At 34.0% G+C, this 16,260-nt stretch overlaps 1 protein-coding gene across 8 annotated transcripts; it reads right to left on the minus strand.

Moving 5' to 3' along the window:
• Positions 1-1,371: 1,371 nt before the first annotated feature.
• LOC111397852 (uncharacterized protein At2g39920-like) lies at positions 1,372-12,161 on the minus strand. 8 transcript variants are annotated; one of them, XM_023024838.1, is made up of 5 exons: positions 12,094-12,161; positions 4,339-4,499; positions 3,716-4,163; positions 2,704-2,892; positions 1,372-1,968 (listed from the first exon to the last, which is right to left on the minus strand). In XM_023024838.1, exons 2-5 carry the CDS (start codon positions 4,406-4,408, stop codon positions 1,764-1,766), a joined length of 912 nt encoding a protein of 303 aa, XP_022880606.1. In that variant the 5' UTR covers positions 4,409-4,499; positions 12,094-12,161; the 3' UTR covers positions 1,372-1,763. The 8 variants fall into 8 exon arrangements, with proteins under 8 accessions (XP_022880606.1, XP_022880610.1, XP_022880601.1 ...); XM_023024842.1 differs by lacking the exon at positions 12,094-12,161 and adding an exon at positions 11,997-12,076; XM_023024833.1 differs by lacking the exon at positions 12,094-12,161 and adding an exon at positions 5,036-5,131.
• Positions 12,162-16,260: the final 4,099 nt, after the last annotated feature.

Below are 16,260 nucleotides of genomic sequence, written 5' to 3' on the forward strand. Positions count from 1 at the left end.
TTAGGCGTGAGCTCCTCTCTTGTGAGGGACATGTACACCATGTTTCGATGTACAAATAGCAAAAATCGTCTGCAATAGACATTTTCACTACTATTTTTACGGAAAAATTAGAACTTTAAGTATTAGAATATGAATTGATAACCAATATATTTTGTTACACATCTCCCTTCTTTATTTTTGTTTTTCTTGATTAGGTTGGAAAAGTTGCGGCCTTTGAAATTGATAGAATATAAGAGCAATTTAGACGCTCTATTTTTAAAAAGTATAATTTTCAATTTAGAGAGCACTCATAAATTTAGAGCGTACAAATCTTGAATTCTCCAACAATCTTTTTATCTTTAACATTTAATTTTACTAATCTCGATATATAATTGTTATTTTTCCTTATTTTTTTTTAACTTTCATCAGCTTCCCTTCAAATTATTGTATTATTTCTTATATTTTCTTTATATATATATTGGGTCAATATGTGGAGTATTGAAAATTGAAATAATTTAAATGCATTTAAAGCATGTTTGAGCTCCATTTTTTTCGTCCAAAATGTATTTTGGAATATCGTTTTGACAGAGAATGTGTAGTTAAAAAATAAGAAAAAATTTTAAATTTACGTATAATATTATTTTATTAAAGAATCTGTGGTTGAAAATAAGAGAAAAAAATGTCTTTTGAAAGTAACGAGGACCAAACAAGGACTTAATTATAGAGAGTGGATTTGACTATCAACTCATTCTCTATTTTAAAATGTCAATTTGAAAAGTTTCTTGAAGGATAATTTTAAGAGTAATGATATTTAACACCACTTGTATTATAATACCAATTTAGGTACATTAAAGTATCACCAGATGAAAGGTACAATTAATGAATGACATAATTTCACTTTTAATTAAATTTATCTCATAATATTACATAGACCGTTACTCTAACACTACTGATACTAAATAGTATTATTCTAATTTTAAAAAATAACTCTTTAAAATAGAAAACATTTCAATTTTAGAGTCTTTCTTGGTGAGAATGTATTGATGATTTGTCCAGTAAGGCAGCCTTTATAACATTAAATAATAATAATCTAATTATATTTATTCTTTAATTAGGTCTAGTCTTACTTAATTCTACGTAACATAGAAAACATAACTAAGGAAAAAAGTCTTATCAGCATATCATAGAACATATGGCTATCCAACATTTTCGTATGGTACTGAATATATTAATAAACAATATTTAACTTATTTTTCTTACTTAACGTTGTCTAATGCTCTCCAAGTCTCCCTACCAAAGATGCCATTGAAGTTTATAAGAATAAAATGTAATGATATCAATAATATTAGGATCACATAATGCATAGAAAGTTCTAAGTATTAAGCGGTGAAGTTAACAAAGAATTTATTGCTAATTAATTTGCAATGCATTAAAAAAATGATGACATGACGATAAGTCGATAATTAAGTTGTAATACAACATATACAAACGCAAGCTCGAAGTTTCCATGTATTTACATTGGGGACGAAATTTCTAATGGGCACAAAATCATTTACGGTCACATTTAGTAAACAATGAACAAGATTTGAACATCTTTTCATTAATCATATCCCGTGCTATCCAATCCAACATGCCATAAGGGAACATTTATCATTGTGAAATTTATGCTTGAATACAATATACACCTTCTCCTCCACACGGCACTAATGAAGTAAGATGAAGATTTTCGTCTCAGCAACACAAAAGAATGATACTATTATAATTCTGAGCGTAAAAATTTACCCTTATAAATTTTTGCTTTCAACATAATCTTCTGCTTTGTAATTGAACATAGGGGTCGGGAGCTTGAAAATGCGTTCGCCTATGCATGGCCCTCTTGCAGCATCCATCTGGCTGCTAATCAAAGCTGTGATTCGAAACCCCTCCTTTTGCAGTTTAGTCCTGTGTCTTGAAAAATGTTGAGAATCCATTTGAGTTTCATTGTCCATTCTGCATCAGGACCAACCTTGTGACGAGCCTTACAGATGCCACAGAATTCAGAATCATATATAAAAACCATCTACAAGAGTTGGACACGTTAAGAGTCCCGTGCCATGTTAACGAGGATTGAAACCATCCATTAGCAGATATATATATGCCATTGTTACAGATGGATGGGGATCTCTACTAATATGTTCTCTTAAAGGTTTGTTATCATATGACATCTTCATATGCTCGACATCTTTTCGATTATATAAGTCATTGCAAGATAATAATTTTAGCAGCACAGATATTTCAAAAATGAACATCTGTCTCCTCTTCGAATTTTGATTACTAAAGGAGATTTTGTGGCTTCTTTTGTTCATTTGAAACAGTTGATAATAACCTCTACAAGTGATTGTGATGAGATGCAATTTTTCTATGACTTCAAACCTGTGGTGTATAAATTCTGCTTTTCCTTTTTCATTGTTGAAGACCTCAAAAAACTCAATGTCATTACTCATATATAATTCAAGTGCTAGAACTTTTAAAATTATGCTACATTTACGGTCTGTCTGTATAAATGCCATCATTAGACGGGAAAATTTCTAAATCTAATCAAGAAAAAAATATCTTCAAAGAATTTAAACTTTGCAGTTAGCATCTCACATGAACTAGAAGATTTGTGTTATAATCATACAGGAGTATGTCGTACAAGGCTCATATTATAGATGTCTTGAAATTATTAAGAAAAGAATGAATTACCTCATGATTAGTGAAGACCAACCACTGCATCCCACTGATGCCAGATGCTCTATTGTGGCATCACGCAGTTTCTCGGGTTTCCTTGATATCAAAATCAATGGCCATCGCCAGGCTTGAAGTTTCAGATATAACTTCACGACAAACATTCTTTTCACCCTACTGCTATCATGGAAGGCATCTTTATTGATCCTGCAGCAAAAAGAGACAGTCACCATTACCCTTTTTTTTTCTTTGCAAAGCTAGATGAATCACACTATTCGTTTGGTCCCTCTGAAACTATATTGCTATTAATTAGTCTTGCCTTTCTTCAAAAATACTAAAGGGTATGTTTAGTAGGATCGATTGGACATTGCTCAACAGCATAACTAACCAAAAAAAAAGAAGAAGATAGAATCTCGTCTACTCACTATAGTTCTATTGAATACGCATCCTAAATGAAAAAAACATGACTTGTATCGAACATGGTAATGCTTGATACTAATCCCTTTGAGCAGGTATCCAATCAGCTCAGCAAAGAAGTTATTACCATAACGAAGAATACATATGACTTTGTTGCATGCATAGCATTCACCTCTATTCCATATATCACGAGTTTAAAAAGAATATGGTAAGACTTACTTTTTTTCATCTGGATTACTAATGGCTTGCAAGCTTGTATTTTCAGAAAGTCTCCAGGAAATGGTTTGGAAAGTATTTATTTGATTTTATTTTCTAGGACAGAGTATCCATAAAGGCAAAAATAAGAGGGTGCAGTTTCAAGATGGAAGAGAAACAGAACATCATAGTAACAGACTTTCCTTGTTAAGACAACAATCATAAATTTGACCTGAAGCTAATTTAGAGTCTCCCAGAAACCAGAAACTATGCACAACTCGTGGGAATAGTCAATAACAACGGAGGCACAAAACAAACCAGACACAAATCTTTTGCTATTTTATAAGAAAGCTCTATAACTTTCTGTTTTTAAAATTTAAACTGACTAAACATGCTTTTAGATTATGCAGGAAATTACCAGCGCATCAAAAGATGAGAATGCACATTTTCTGAAGTAATGAAGTCGTCTGCATCCATCAGCACAATGTCTCGACCATCATTCAGTGGCTTTACTCTGCTGAAGAAATCCTCAGCAATGCCAACTGTGATATTTAAATCTCTCAAATATTGACCTTCATTGATGTATCGTATGGCTGCATCCTTGCAAATTGCAGGGAAAAAATTTACTTCTAAACTGTTCAACTCTGCATGCAGAGCGTAACTTTTGCAATAATAATATGTTTCAATGTTTCTATACATCTGTAAATCTCCTGAATTCGTATTTTCACAAGTTTGCAACATTACTGTCAATGCAATCAGCAATGCCATCAATGATACCCCGATTGTAACTAGCCCAGAGATAAAGACTGTAGCAGCAAAAGATGACATGTAAATTCCTCTCTCCATTGTAAAATGACTTCCCATTTCTACAACAAGTGACTTAGATAAATCAATAGATAATCCAAGTAAATCCCTAGAAGTTGTTATTGAAAGAATTGCCTTTCTTATGGAAAATTCATCTTTTTCATATTCATGAACCAAACATGTGATGATTAATTTTACTCACCGATATCTTATTTTCAATTTCAAGAGCAGAATTACCGGAACCTCTTGTACTCGAAAGACTTTGAGCGGAGTACTCCCGCTCCATCTGTTGTCCATAAGCAGACATTCTTTACAATCAGCGTAAGAAGCAAGCAGCAGCTCAAGTATATTTCATCGAAAAATTCTATTAATTAATTCCCTTCTTGATATTAGTTCACCTGCATCAATCGTAGATCAATACATAATACCACACATTTAAGATAGCTCATTCATAATAATTAAAATTATGGTTAGCATAGTTCCAAACAAATGTAAAACTTAAAGAAGCTCCATTTTTATCAAACTTGAACATGTTCGTAAGTATTACTACTCAAGAAATTACATTGATTTATTTTTTTCTGGACCATTACTCAGTGAAGAATCACTCAAGGGTTCATATGGTCAACCCAGAATCACCGAGGGGTTCATATGGTCAACGCCAGATTTATCGGCAACAAGGCTTAATAGATGGGATCACTACTCCAACTTAAAGCTGCAAAACCAATAGAACCATGACTTAAAAAGTAAAAGATGATCCTCCCACCAAAACGACAATTATTCAAAAAATTGCCGCTAATCAAACAGAAAATTGGCTGTAGAAAAAGGGAATCCCAATGGATTTTTGCCTTCAAAAAAAGAGAAAATGTGTTCTATGACGTTCTACACAATCATCTAACAGGAAAAAGAAAAAGAAAAAGAAAAAGAAAAAACTCACCACATGCATCCCACTTATTACACTGCCAGGAGGATCTGGAAAGTTCAGATAGCGTTAAGGAACCAAGACTTGAACAGATCAAAAAATATCAACTGAATCATGTGTTGTTTATAGAGCTTGAATTCACTCCTTCTAAAACAATCTGACAGAATTATCTGAATGCAAGAATTGATCAACAGGATCCAAAATTGTAATTCGAGCCCACCGACTTCACGATGTGTCCTTAAAACGAATTTGCTGCCTTCAATGGTGCTAAAGGCGTTCAGCAATCGTTTCCCAGGATAGAACGAATTTTTCGTCTCCTACGGAAGCAGCACTGCAGTCTGTAGGAGTTCCAACGAACTCAACGAAGTGTTTTTTACTTCGAGACAATATCAGAACGAGAGAGAGGGAAATGAGATTCAAAGTACAGAAAGTTTGCAATGAAAATGGTGTAAATTTTCTGGTAGAAAGGCTGGCTATTTATAGACTTGTTCGTGGCCATTCGAACAGTCGTCACCTTTCAGACAAGCCTCAAAAATCCGAACAGACATACTGTTCTAAAAAGTCGTGTCTGTTAATTCGGTTAACAGTCGACTGTTTGGTCGGTAAACAGTCGACTGTTTGGTCGGTAAACAATCGAAACAGTCGACTGTTAAAAAGAAAATAAAACATCGGGAATAAGCCAAAATTTAAATTTCATTTTGTACCCAAGAATTTGATTATTTACAATTTGGTCCAAAATTTTAAATAAATTTTGTCCAAAAAGTTAATATAGTGTAAAGGTCGACTCGGACCCGCACCGAACCGGACTCGGGCTCGGGCTCGGGCATGGGCACGTGCTCGTGCCGTGCCGAGCCGGCCGATCGGACGGACGGGCGGCGGCGCGCGCGTGTGGGTTTATGACCGAACCCAATAGGATATAGGTCTTCCCCCTTCCAAAAACTATTGGTACCCCTTGGGGCCCAAACCCAATTCCAAACTTCCACCTTATAAACCACACCAAAGTTTCCTAACTTTCCTATGTAGGATAAGTGTTTGGTAAATCAAATTCTTCCATAATCCTTAGTTTATGTGGGTTACTATAACACTTAATATTTCATTCAATTTTAAATGGTTTTCGATAAATAAATATATCACGTTAATCATCTCGCGGAGTAGAACGTGAATATGCTAGGTCCCGTATTATTTAAAAGGTGGGTCCCACTGAAATTTGGGCTCAAAGTTGACCTATTAAACCATTTTTTTTCAACAATCCCCCACATGAATGAAATATGTTGGCCTTTATTCCAAACGATAACACCTGATATGTTTTTTCAAAGAAAAAAATTGAAGAAGACTGCATCGGGATAAGTAGTCAATGACTTTGAACTTTCCCTAGTAAAATCTATCGGATTCCTTAGCCAATCAGTAGCAAGTTGCTTTGAACAGTCAGCCGTTTGTGGAAACCTAGACAATAGAAGTCACACAGTTTTTCTTCGAACACAGTTGGTTCTCACGTTTGTGTCCATTTTGGCCTTGGACACCTCCTGGTTCATGAGTGATTTTTAGAGAATTCATGTTTACCTAATTCTCTTAGAAGCGGCCCCTTCTCACTCACATAGGTGATTTCCATAAAGAGTATTCTGCTATACTCCACTTCTCCACTTGAACAAATCAAGATATAGAAATCATTAAAAGCGTATCTTAACCTATTTCGAAGCAGCTAGGCACTGGCTCATCATAGGAATGGGTAGAAGTAAAATCTTCCCAGTGCATACTAAGTTTTTCACAGTTCGGTTGTCCCATTGAACCTAGATCTTGGGATCTCCAGTCTACTAGGTTGGGTTGCCACCATGAAAACTTTTGATTATTTTATTAGTTTTAATCCCATCCCCTTCGATGAACTTTCGACTTGCTTTCTTGTTAAACTTTTAGTTAGCGGATCCGCAATATTCTCTTTTGATTTCACATACTCTATAGAGATAATGCCTGTAGAGAGCAATTGTCTAACAGTATTGTGTCTACGACGTATATGTCGAGATTTACCGTTGTACATTGCATTTTGTACCCTACCAATTGCTGATTGACTATCGCAATGGATGCATATAGCAGGCACTGGTTTTATCCAACATGGAATATCTTCTAGAAAGTTTCGTAGCCATTCAGCTTCTTCTCCGGCTTTTTCTAATGCAATGAATTTCGATTCCATTGTTGATCTAGCTATACATGTCTGTTTTGAAGATTTCCATGATATTGCAGCACCTCCAAGTGTAAAGACATATCCACTTGTTGATTTGGAGTCTTTAGTATCTGATATCCAATTTGCATCACAGTATCCTTCAAGTACTGCTGGATATCTCGAATAGTGTAATCCAAAATTTTGGGAATGTTTTAAATACCCTAAGACTCTAACAATAGCTTTCCAATGATCAGTGCTTGTATTATTTGTATATCGACTTAGCCTACTAATTGAATAGGCAATATCAGGTCGAGTGCAATTCATGACATACATTAAACTGCCAATGATACGAGAGTATTCCAATTGAGACTTACTATCACCAGTATTGGAAACAAGATGCATACTAACATCTATAGGTGTTTTCATAGGAATAATATTATATTTCTTGAATTTATCAAGAATCTTCTCAATGTAGTGTGATTGAAACAATATGAGACCATCAGATGTTCTAGAAATTTTAATTCCTAATATAACATCGGCCACACCTAAATCCTTCATTTCAAATTTACTTGTTAGCATCCTTTTTGTAGTTTGAATTATGGTATCATTGTAACCCATAATCAACATGTCATCTACATATAAACATACCATGACATATCCATTTGGAGTGTTCCTAACATAAACACATTTGTCACACTCGTTAATTTTGAAACCATTTGACATCATAACCATGTCAAATTTTTCATGCCATTTCTTAGGAGCTTGCTTTAATCCATATAATGATTTAACAAGTCTACATACTTTCTTTTCTTGTCCTGAGGCCACAAATCCTTCAGGTTGCTCCATATAAACTTCTTCATCCAATTCCCCATTCAAAAATGCCGTTTTAACATCCATTTGATGTATATCCAAACCATTCAATGCTGCTATTGCAATAAGCATACGTATGGATGTGATTCTTTTCGCAAGAGAATAGGTATCGAAATAATCAAGACCTTCTTTTTGTTTATAGCCTTTAGCGACAAGTCTTGCTTTATATTTGTCAATTGATCCATCTGCTTTCATTTTCCTTTTGAAAATCCATTTACATCCCAAAGGCTTATTACCGGGAGGGAGGTCTACTAATTCCCAAGTATGATTTTGTAGTATGGATTCAATTTCACTATGAACAGTTTCTTTCCAATATGAAGCTTCGGTTGATGACATAGCCTCCTTAAAACTCTGAGGTTCATTTTCTAACAAATATGTTAGAAAATCAGGCCCAAAGGAGGTTGACGTCCTAGCCCTCTTGCTTCGTCTAGGTTGTTCATTTATGGATTCTTGATCTATAGTCTCTTCGTTTTCATGAGATCTCTTTTGTGAATTTGATTCACCTTGCACGTTATAAGGAAAAGTATTTTCGAAAAATGTAGCGTCCCTTGATTCAATAATTGTATTAACATGCATATCAGGTATTTCAGACTTATATACCATAAATCTGTACGCATTACTATGGTAGGCATAACCAATGAATACACAATCAATGGTTTTAGGTCCTATCTTAACCCTTTTAGGTTTAGGAACTACTACCTTAGCCAAACATCCCCATACCTTCAAGTATTTATAATTAGGTTTGTGACCTTTCCATACTTCATAAGGTATCTTTTGCGTTTTTCGATGTGGTAGTTTGTTAAGAATATAGTTAGCAGAAAGCAAGGCTTCCCCCCACAAGTTCTGCGGTAATCCAGAACTTATTAACATAGCATTCATCATCTCCTTCAATGTTCGATTCTTGCGTTCAACAATACCATTAGATTGAGGAGAATAAGGCGCGGTAGTTTGATGAATAATTCCGTGTTCCGAACAGAATTTCTCAAATGGTGAATCATATTCACCACCTCTATCACCTCTTATGGCCTTAATCTTTTTGCTAAGTTGATTTTCAACTTCTAACTTGTAGTGTTTAAACACTTCAATTGCTTCGTCTTTGCTTTTGAGCAAATACACATAGGAATATCGAGTACAATCATCGATAAAAGTAAAAAAGTACTTATTATCTCCTCTAGTTTGAACAAATTTTAAATCACATATGTCGGTGTGAATTAAATCTAGGGGTTCGGTACTTCTTTCAACAGAACGAAAGGGTAGACGTGACATTTTGGCTTCTACACATATATCGCATTTGTGATTAGGATTTAAATCACACTTTGGTAATAAATCTAATTTGATTAGTCTACGCAAAGTGTTATAACTTGTATGTCCTAATCGTTCATGCCAAATGTTAAATGACTCAAGCAAGTAAGAAGAAGATGTATTCTTATTCATAATTGGAGGTACAACAGTCATTACATTCAATTTAAAGAGCCCCTCACTCAGGTAGCCTTTTCCTATAAGCATTTCATTCTTTGATAGTACAAATTTGTCCGAGACAAATACTAGTTTAGACCCATTCTTACTTAGTAGAGAACCAGATACCAAGTTTTTTCTAACATCGGGCACATGAAGAACATCATTCAGAGTGAGCTCTTTTCCACTTGTCATTTTCAGCACTATCTTCCCATGTCCTTCTACCTTGGAAGATGACGAGTTTCCCATGTAAAGATGTTCATCATGATCCATTGCTTTGTAGGTAGAGAACATCCCGCGGTTTGAGCATATGTGACGAGTAGCTCCAGTATCTACCCACCACTCCTTAGTGTTTCCAATTAAGTTGCATTCAGAGACGACCGCAGAAAGATTCATGTCTTGTACCTTATCAGTGAGGTTCTCATGTTCTGTTACATTGGCCTGGTTAGTTTTTCCCTTCACATTTTTTGGCTTTCGACAATCCTTGGATCGATGTCCTGCCTTGCCACAATTGTAACAGTTGCCTTTAAACTTTTTAGTAGTTTTTGAAGAACCAATTTGTCCTTCCCCATTGTGCTTCCTCTTTTTGTTTGTCTTGAAGCCTCCTTCTACAATGTTGGCTTTTGGTTCCATCGAAGTAGATGCACCATTCATTTTTTCCGTTTTGCGATTGTCTTCTTCTATTCTCAAACGGACAATAATATCTTCAAGTTTCATTTCCTTCCGCTTGTGCTTGAGGTAATTCTTGAAATCCTTCCATGAAGGTGGTAATTTCTCAATTAGTGCAGCGACTTGGAATGATTCACTTAGTTTCATTCCTTCGGCATGGATGTCGCTAAGTATGATCTGAAATTCTTGAACTTGGGATATGACAGTCTTGTTGTCAACCATTTTATAATCCAAAAAACGACCGACAATGAATTTTTTCGTGCCGGCATCTTCGGTTTTGTACTTTGTGTCCAAAGATTCCCACAGTTCTTTTGCAGACTTAGCATTGCAGTACACATTATATAATGTGTTATCTAGTCCATTAAGCACATAATTTCTGCATAAGAAATCAGAATGCTTCCATGCATCAACCGCAGCCAATTTTTCAGCATCACTGTCTTGCTCGGTATATGAAGGCGCGTTTTCTTTGAGAAATTTAGCCAGATTTAATGTCGTCAGATAAAAAAGCATTTTTTATTGCCAACGCTTGAAATCTGACCCATTAAACTTTTCTGGTTTTTCCCCGGTCGTATTCGGGAGTGTGGTACCAGAAGTTGCCATTTCTGAATGCAATCAGAAGATCAACGATAAGAAGGAGTAGAAACAGAAACAAATAATAATTGAAAAAAACAAATTCGTTTAAGATTGTTGTTTCTAGAGTTTGAATTCACTCCTTCTAAAACAATCTGACAGAATTACCTGAATGCAAGAATTGATCAACAGGATCCAAAATTGTAATTCGAGCCCACCGACTTCACGATGTGTCCTTAAAACGAATTTGCTGCCTTCAATGGTGCTAAAGACGTTCAACAATCGTTTCCCAGGATAGAACGAATTTTTCGTCTCCTACGGAAGCAGCACTGCAGTCTGTAGGAGTTCCAACGAACTCAACGAAGTATTTTTTACTTCGAGACAATATCAGAACGAGAGAGAGGGAAATGAGATTCAAAGCACAGAAAGTTTGCAATGAAAATGGTGTAAATTTTATGATAGAAAGGCTGGCTATTTATAGACTTGTTCGTGGCCATTCGAACAGTCGTCACCTTTCAGACAAGCCTCAAAAATCCGAACAGACATACTGTTCTAAAAAGTCGTGTCTGTTAAGTCGGTTAACAGTCGACTGTTTGGTCGGTAAACAGTCGACTATTTGGTCGGTAAACAGTCGAAACAGTCGACTGTTAAAAAGAAAATAAAACACCCGGAATAAGCCAAAATTTAAATTTCATTTTGTATCCAAGAATTTGATTATTTACAATTTGGTCCAAAATTTTAAATAAATTTTGTCCAAAAAGTTAATATAGTGTAAAGGTCGACCCGGACCCGGATCCGCACCGCACCGGACTCGGACGGACGGACGGCGGCGGCGCGCGCGTGTGGGTTTATGACCGAACCCAATAGGATATAGGTCTTCCCCCTTCCAAAGACTATTGGTACCCCTTGGGGCCCAAACCCAATTCCAAACTTCCACCTTATAAACCACACCAAAGTTTCCTAACTTTCCTATGTGGGATAAGTGTTTGGTAAATCAAATTCTTCCATAATCCTTAGTTTATGTGGGTTACTATAACACTTAATATTTCATTCAATTTTAAATGGTTTTCGATAAATAAATATATCACGTTAATCATCTCGCGGAGTAGAACGTGAATATGCTAGGTCCCGTATTATTTAAAAGGTGGGTCCCACTGAAATTTGGGTTCAAAGTTGACCCATTAAACCATTTTTTTTCAACATCATGAAATAAAAAATCAATCAAATAATTGGGTGTAGAGAGAGAATGCGATATACCAGAAGATAAACATTATTGAGTGTAAAATAGTTAAATATTCAAGAAAGATAATGTGGCAACTGTATGAACACAAAAAAAAAATGGCTCTATACTAACAAGATTTGTCATCTCTCTTCTCGTTTTGAATAGGATTCTGGACTCTGTATCATTGAACCTTTTCCCACGCAAGGATCACGTAGCAAAATACAATTGGAAAAATGAATATGCTACTTTTATAAAATGCAACTCTCAAATGGAGGGGTTCCACTTCGAATAAATTATATTTTATTCGAAGTGGTACCGCCATATGAGAGATGGACATCATTATAAATACGCTAATGTACGTGTAGTATCACCCTTAAAAGAATGGGCAAAATAATGAATTGGACCATCGAATTATCCAGTATACGAATATACGTGGCCAACATGGGATTGGCCGATTGGATAACAGGGATGTGTATCAAATGAGCCGCAATGAACCGAGCCAGTCAGCTAGTCCTCTAACTCACTTCATGAAATGTGGACTCGCCTAGCTCCACTAACTTAACGTGGTAGGATGAGATGAGCTAGCTCGTGAATTTATTTTTTTTTCCTTTATTTTTTGGTTAACTTGAAAATTATATTTTAATTTATTGAAGTATAACGAAGAGAGAAATTTCTAAAGAAATGTAAAGTTGTAAAATCCTTATCCTTTGTCCGAGCTAGAGATTGACTACAATATGTATACGCAAGTAAGGAGGGTGTCCTCAATCGAGATTGTAATGAATTTTTAAAATTATTCTAAATTTAGGTGTCCTTAATTGATATTCTAATGGATTTTAATGAAAATTTATTAAAATTTAGGTGTTTTTAATTAAAATTTTAATGAAATTCAATGAAATCTTTTAAAATTTAGGTATTCTCAATAAATAGTGGATTTATAAAACTTTTAATGACAGAGAGATTTTAAAAGGTTTGACGAGATTGTTTCGAAACTTGTAAAAATCTATTCAAATCCACGAAATTCATTATGATTTATAATATTTTAAAATCCATCGAAACTATAGTTGAGGATAGCCTTGTAAAATTATAAACTAATGAAAATCTCATGTACTTTAAAATAAAATGAAATAGATATAATTTGTTAAATAATAAAATGGAAAATATACTTACAATTTTAACTCAGCATTTTACAATTGAACATTTGAAAAGATGTCGAGAATGCCACATTCATCTTTTTGAAGCCATCAATGCACACAACATGTGTTTCTATTTGAGATGTACATGTGTTACATGTCAATCTAATAGATGATCTAGATTTTATGTCTGTGAGTACTGATAAGTCGCGGGTTTTGTTATCAAGTCCTAGGTTATAATAGACATCGATATCGCTCTATATTCCACTATTGAAGTAAATTGAGGAAGTCGGCCCCTACTAATGTATCGTGCTATGTAGGTGCTCCAAGCATATGAATTTCATAAAATTTGAATTCTAGGAAAGTTAAATAAATATAGTTAGAAATGGAGTTCAAATTACACAATTTTATAATTCTTTCTTGTAGCGAGCAATATATTTGTTCTGAAGGTAAAATGTAAATTATTTTGAATTAACTGAAAGCAATTTTCGGCCTTACACAACTTGAGATAGTGATTGAACACAACAGCTCGGAAAAATAATTGGTACAAGTAAAAAAAATATTTTCGAAAGTGTTTTCCATCACGACACATAAGTAGAGCAATACAGAATCTTCACCCATGCACTGTAAGAAGGTTAAAGAAATATTTAACAATAAAGATATAATAGAATTTAAATTGGAAAAACACGATTGACATTACATAGAAGACGAAAATATGTTTAACATATTATAAAATAAATTGTATATATTCCACTTGTCATCAATCATTTCATTTTTGAAAGTGATGACAAGCAGTAGTTATCTCATTTCTATAGCAGAATTGCTGAATGTATAGAACCCCTTTTCACAGGGGTTTTCACAGATGTGAGATATAAAGTGGGACCCAACTCATTAAAAAAATACTGCAAAAAATCTCATCACATTCATGTTTGTGTGTATTCTGGCAGAAGTCTGTAGCCTTGGTTTCTGTACATGAAGCACCGTTCTTTCTATAGTGAATCAAAGTTTCAATATTACAATAACTTCATTCAAAATCTATGTGAAAAATTAATATTTGAATATCAACAATATTTTGGGAATATGAGGAAAATTACGTTGAAAGTTGACGCCTCCATATTTTCGATTTTGCACTCCTTCATTTACCTAAAGGACCTTCCAATTTATGAGCGTCATCAGATTATATAATTTGAATGTAGAAAACTAATACAGTTATATTCAAATGCTCAACCAAAACGAAAAGAAAATTTAATTTTTATATATGTCTTAAAATATTATTATTTATCGTATATGGATTATAAAATACACTAAATATTTAAACTAATTAAATTAAAATCTTGTAAAAAATGTGCAATAATTTATGAAGTCATTCTTCTTTCGTCTTACTGCACGCCATGCCACAGTTGTCATTTTCATGGGATCAATGAAAGTTCATCAAAACTCAATAAATTATATTTGTTTAAGCGGAAGATGATAAGTTAGCCATTAATAAATTACGTGGTATAGTACTACAATAGAAAATATAGAAGTAGATATTAGATAGTGAAAGTTCTTTATTAAACTTGTATAATAATACCAACTCGAACAAATTATGAAATTAGAAAATAAATTCAAGCAAATAAATAGGAAAGTGGTAGTTGTAAAATTATACTGCTAAAAGATAAGAGTGATACATTAGCACGATTATAGAGAATACTGAAATATAACGAAATTTGTTTACCATATGTCCCTATTTATAGATCCTGAATTTTAAATTTATGATACATATGATAAGTGCAAGTTATGCACTTATTTAAGCCACATTTCTAAATTTTTACGTTGTCAAATTATTACTTTTTATTTAACTTAGGTTAACTTTCTTTGCGTTTTTAGTGATGGACTATTTGGAAAAGGATGAGGGATTAATCGGCTATTTGATGCAAAGATTGGAGATCAAATTTCATACTTAGAAAGTGGAGGACTTGAAGAAAATAATAAACTAAATGGGCCTAAGTTTTGGACTTAAATTTGGAATCAAATTAATTAACCAATTGGAATCCTATTTTACACAAGAAAGTGGGCTGGTCCAATTAATTTCACCAAGTTTAATTGGGCTACAAAAGGGGTTGATTTGCTGAATTTATAGATATATATATACATCACATTCCAGCGGATAAGATTGAGTGATTGAAAATAAGAGAGAAAAAGAATGAGAATGAAGATCAAATGGATATTAAATAGAGAGGTAAACAACAAAATTGGGCAGCTGCTTGGGGCTGATTTTATATATCCATTCAACAGGAAAAGGAGGAGGAGAATTGGAATTTGTTTGGCAGTCAAATATTGCGGTTGTGGGGAGAAAAAGCGGAGACAAAACCATAGAAAAAGACACGCCAACTGGGGGAATTACGCAAAGGCGACAGAAATTGGACGGCTGCCTTTAGTATGTATTCATAGAGAAAGGAAAATTGGCGCCTTGAATTCAATGTGTACACGCATAAAGAGACGGTTGCCCGGGGACAACAAAAGAAAAAAAAACATTAGCTGCTTGGAATTTGATATATATATCGTACACACGCAGAAGTCGAGAAAAATTGGGGAGTTAATCACGTTTCGTCGATTCATTGGTGATATGTTAGGTTAATTCCTCTCATGTATTGGATGAAGATGAAATTCTTTATTATTTATTTTTAATTCAAGACATGTGGTTTAGTTAAATTTTTGTAATTCTTGATTAATCTTGCATGCTTAATTTTATTATTTGATTGTTTGATCACCAATTAAATACGTAGTTGCTTGTTGTAATGTTGGGAGACTCACAATAAATTTAGAATGTTGCTTGATTAACATGCTTGCAATAAAATTTAAGAATAAGATTTATCGCGTGTGCAATCTTTGAGATAATTGTGAAAGTGAATGCGTTATATTCATTCGAATTCGGACTAGGAATAAATTATCGTCATGATTATGATAGATTTAATTTGTCTTGGAAAAAAATTAGTTATAATAGAATTATCAATTGTCAAAAATTCATAGACGAAACTATCTATGAAGTCAATAATTGAAGTAGATAATAATAGGTGGATTTGTAATTCAATACACTCTTTCCATATACAAGTTAAATTTCATTTTACTCGCTTTCATAAATTAAGTTAGATTAATGAAAAATCTTGAAACACTTTTATTTTGTTTA

This window comes from Olea europaea, chromosome 1, assembly GCF_002742605.1.
Source record: "Olea europaea var. sylvestris chromosome 1, O_europaea_v1, whole genome shotgun sequence".
Lineage (NCBI taxonomy): Eukaryota > Viridiplantae > Streptophyta > Magnoliopsida > Lamiales > Oleaceae > Olea > Olea europaea.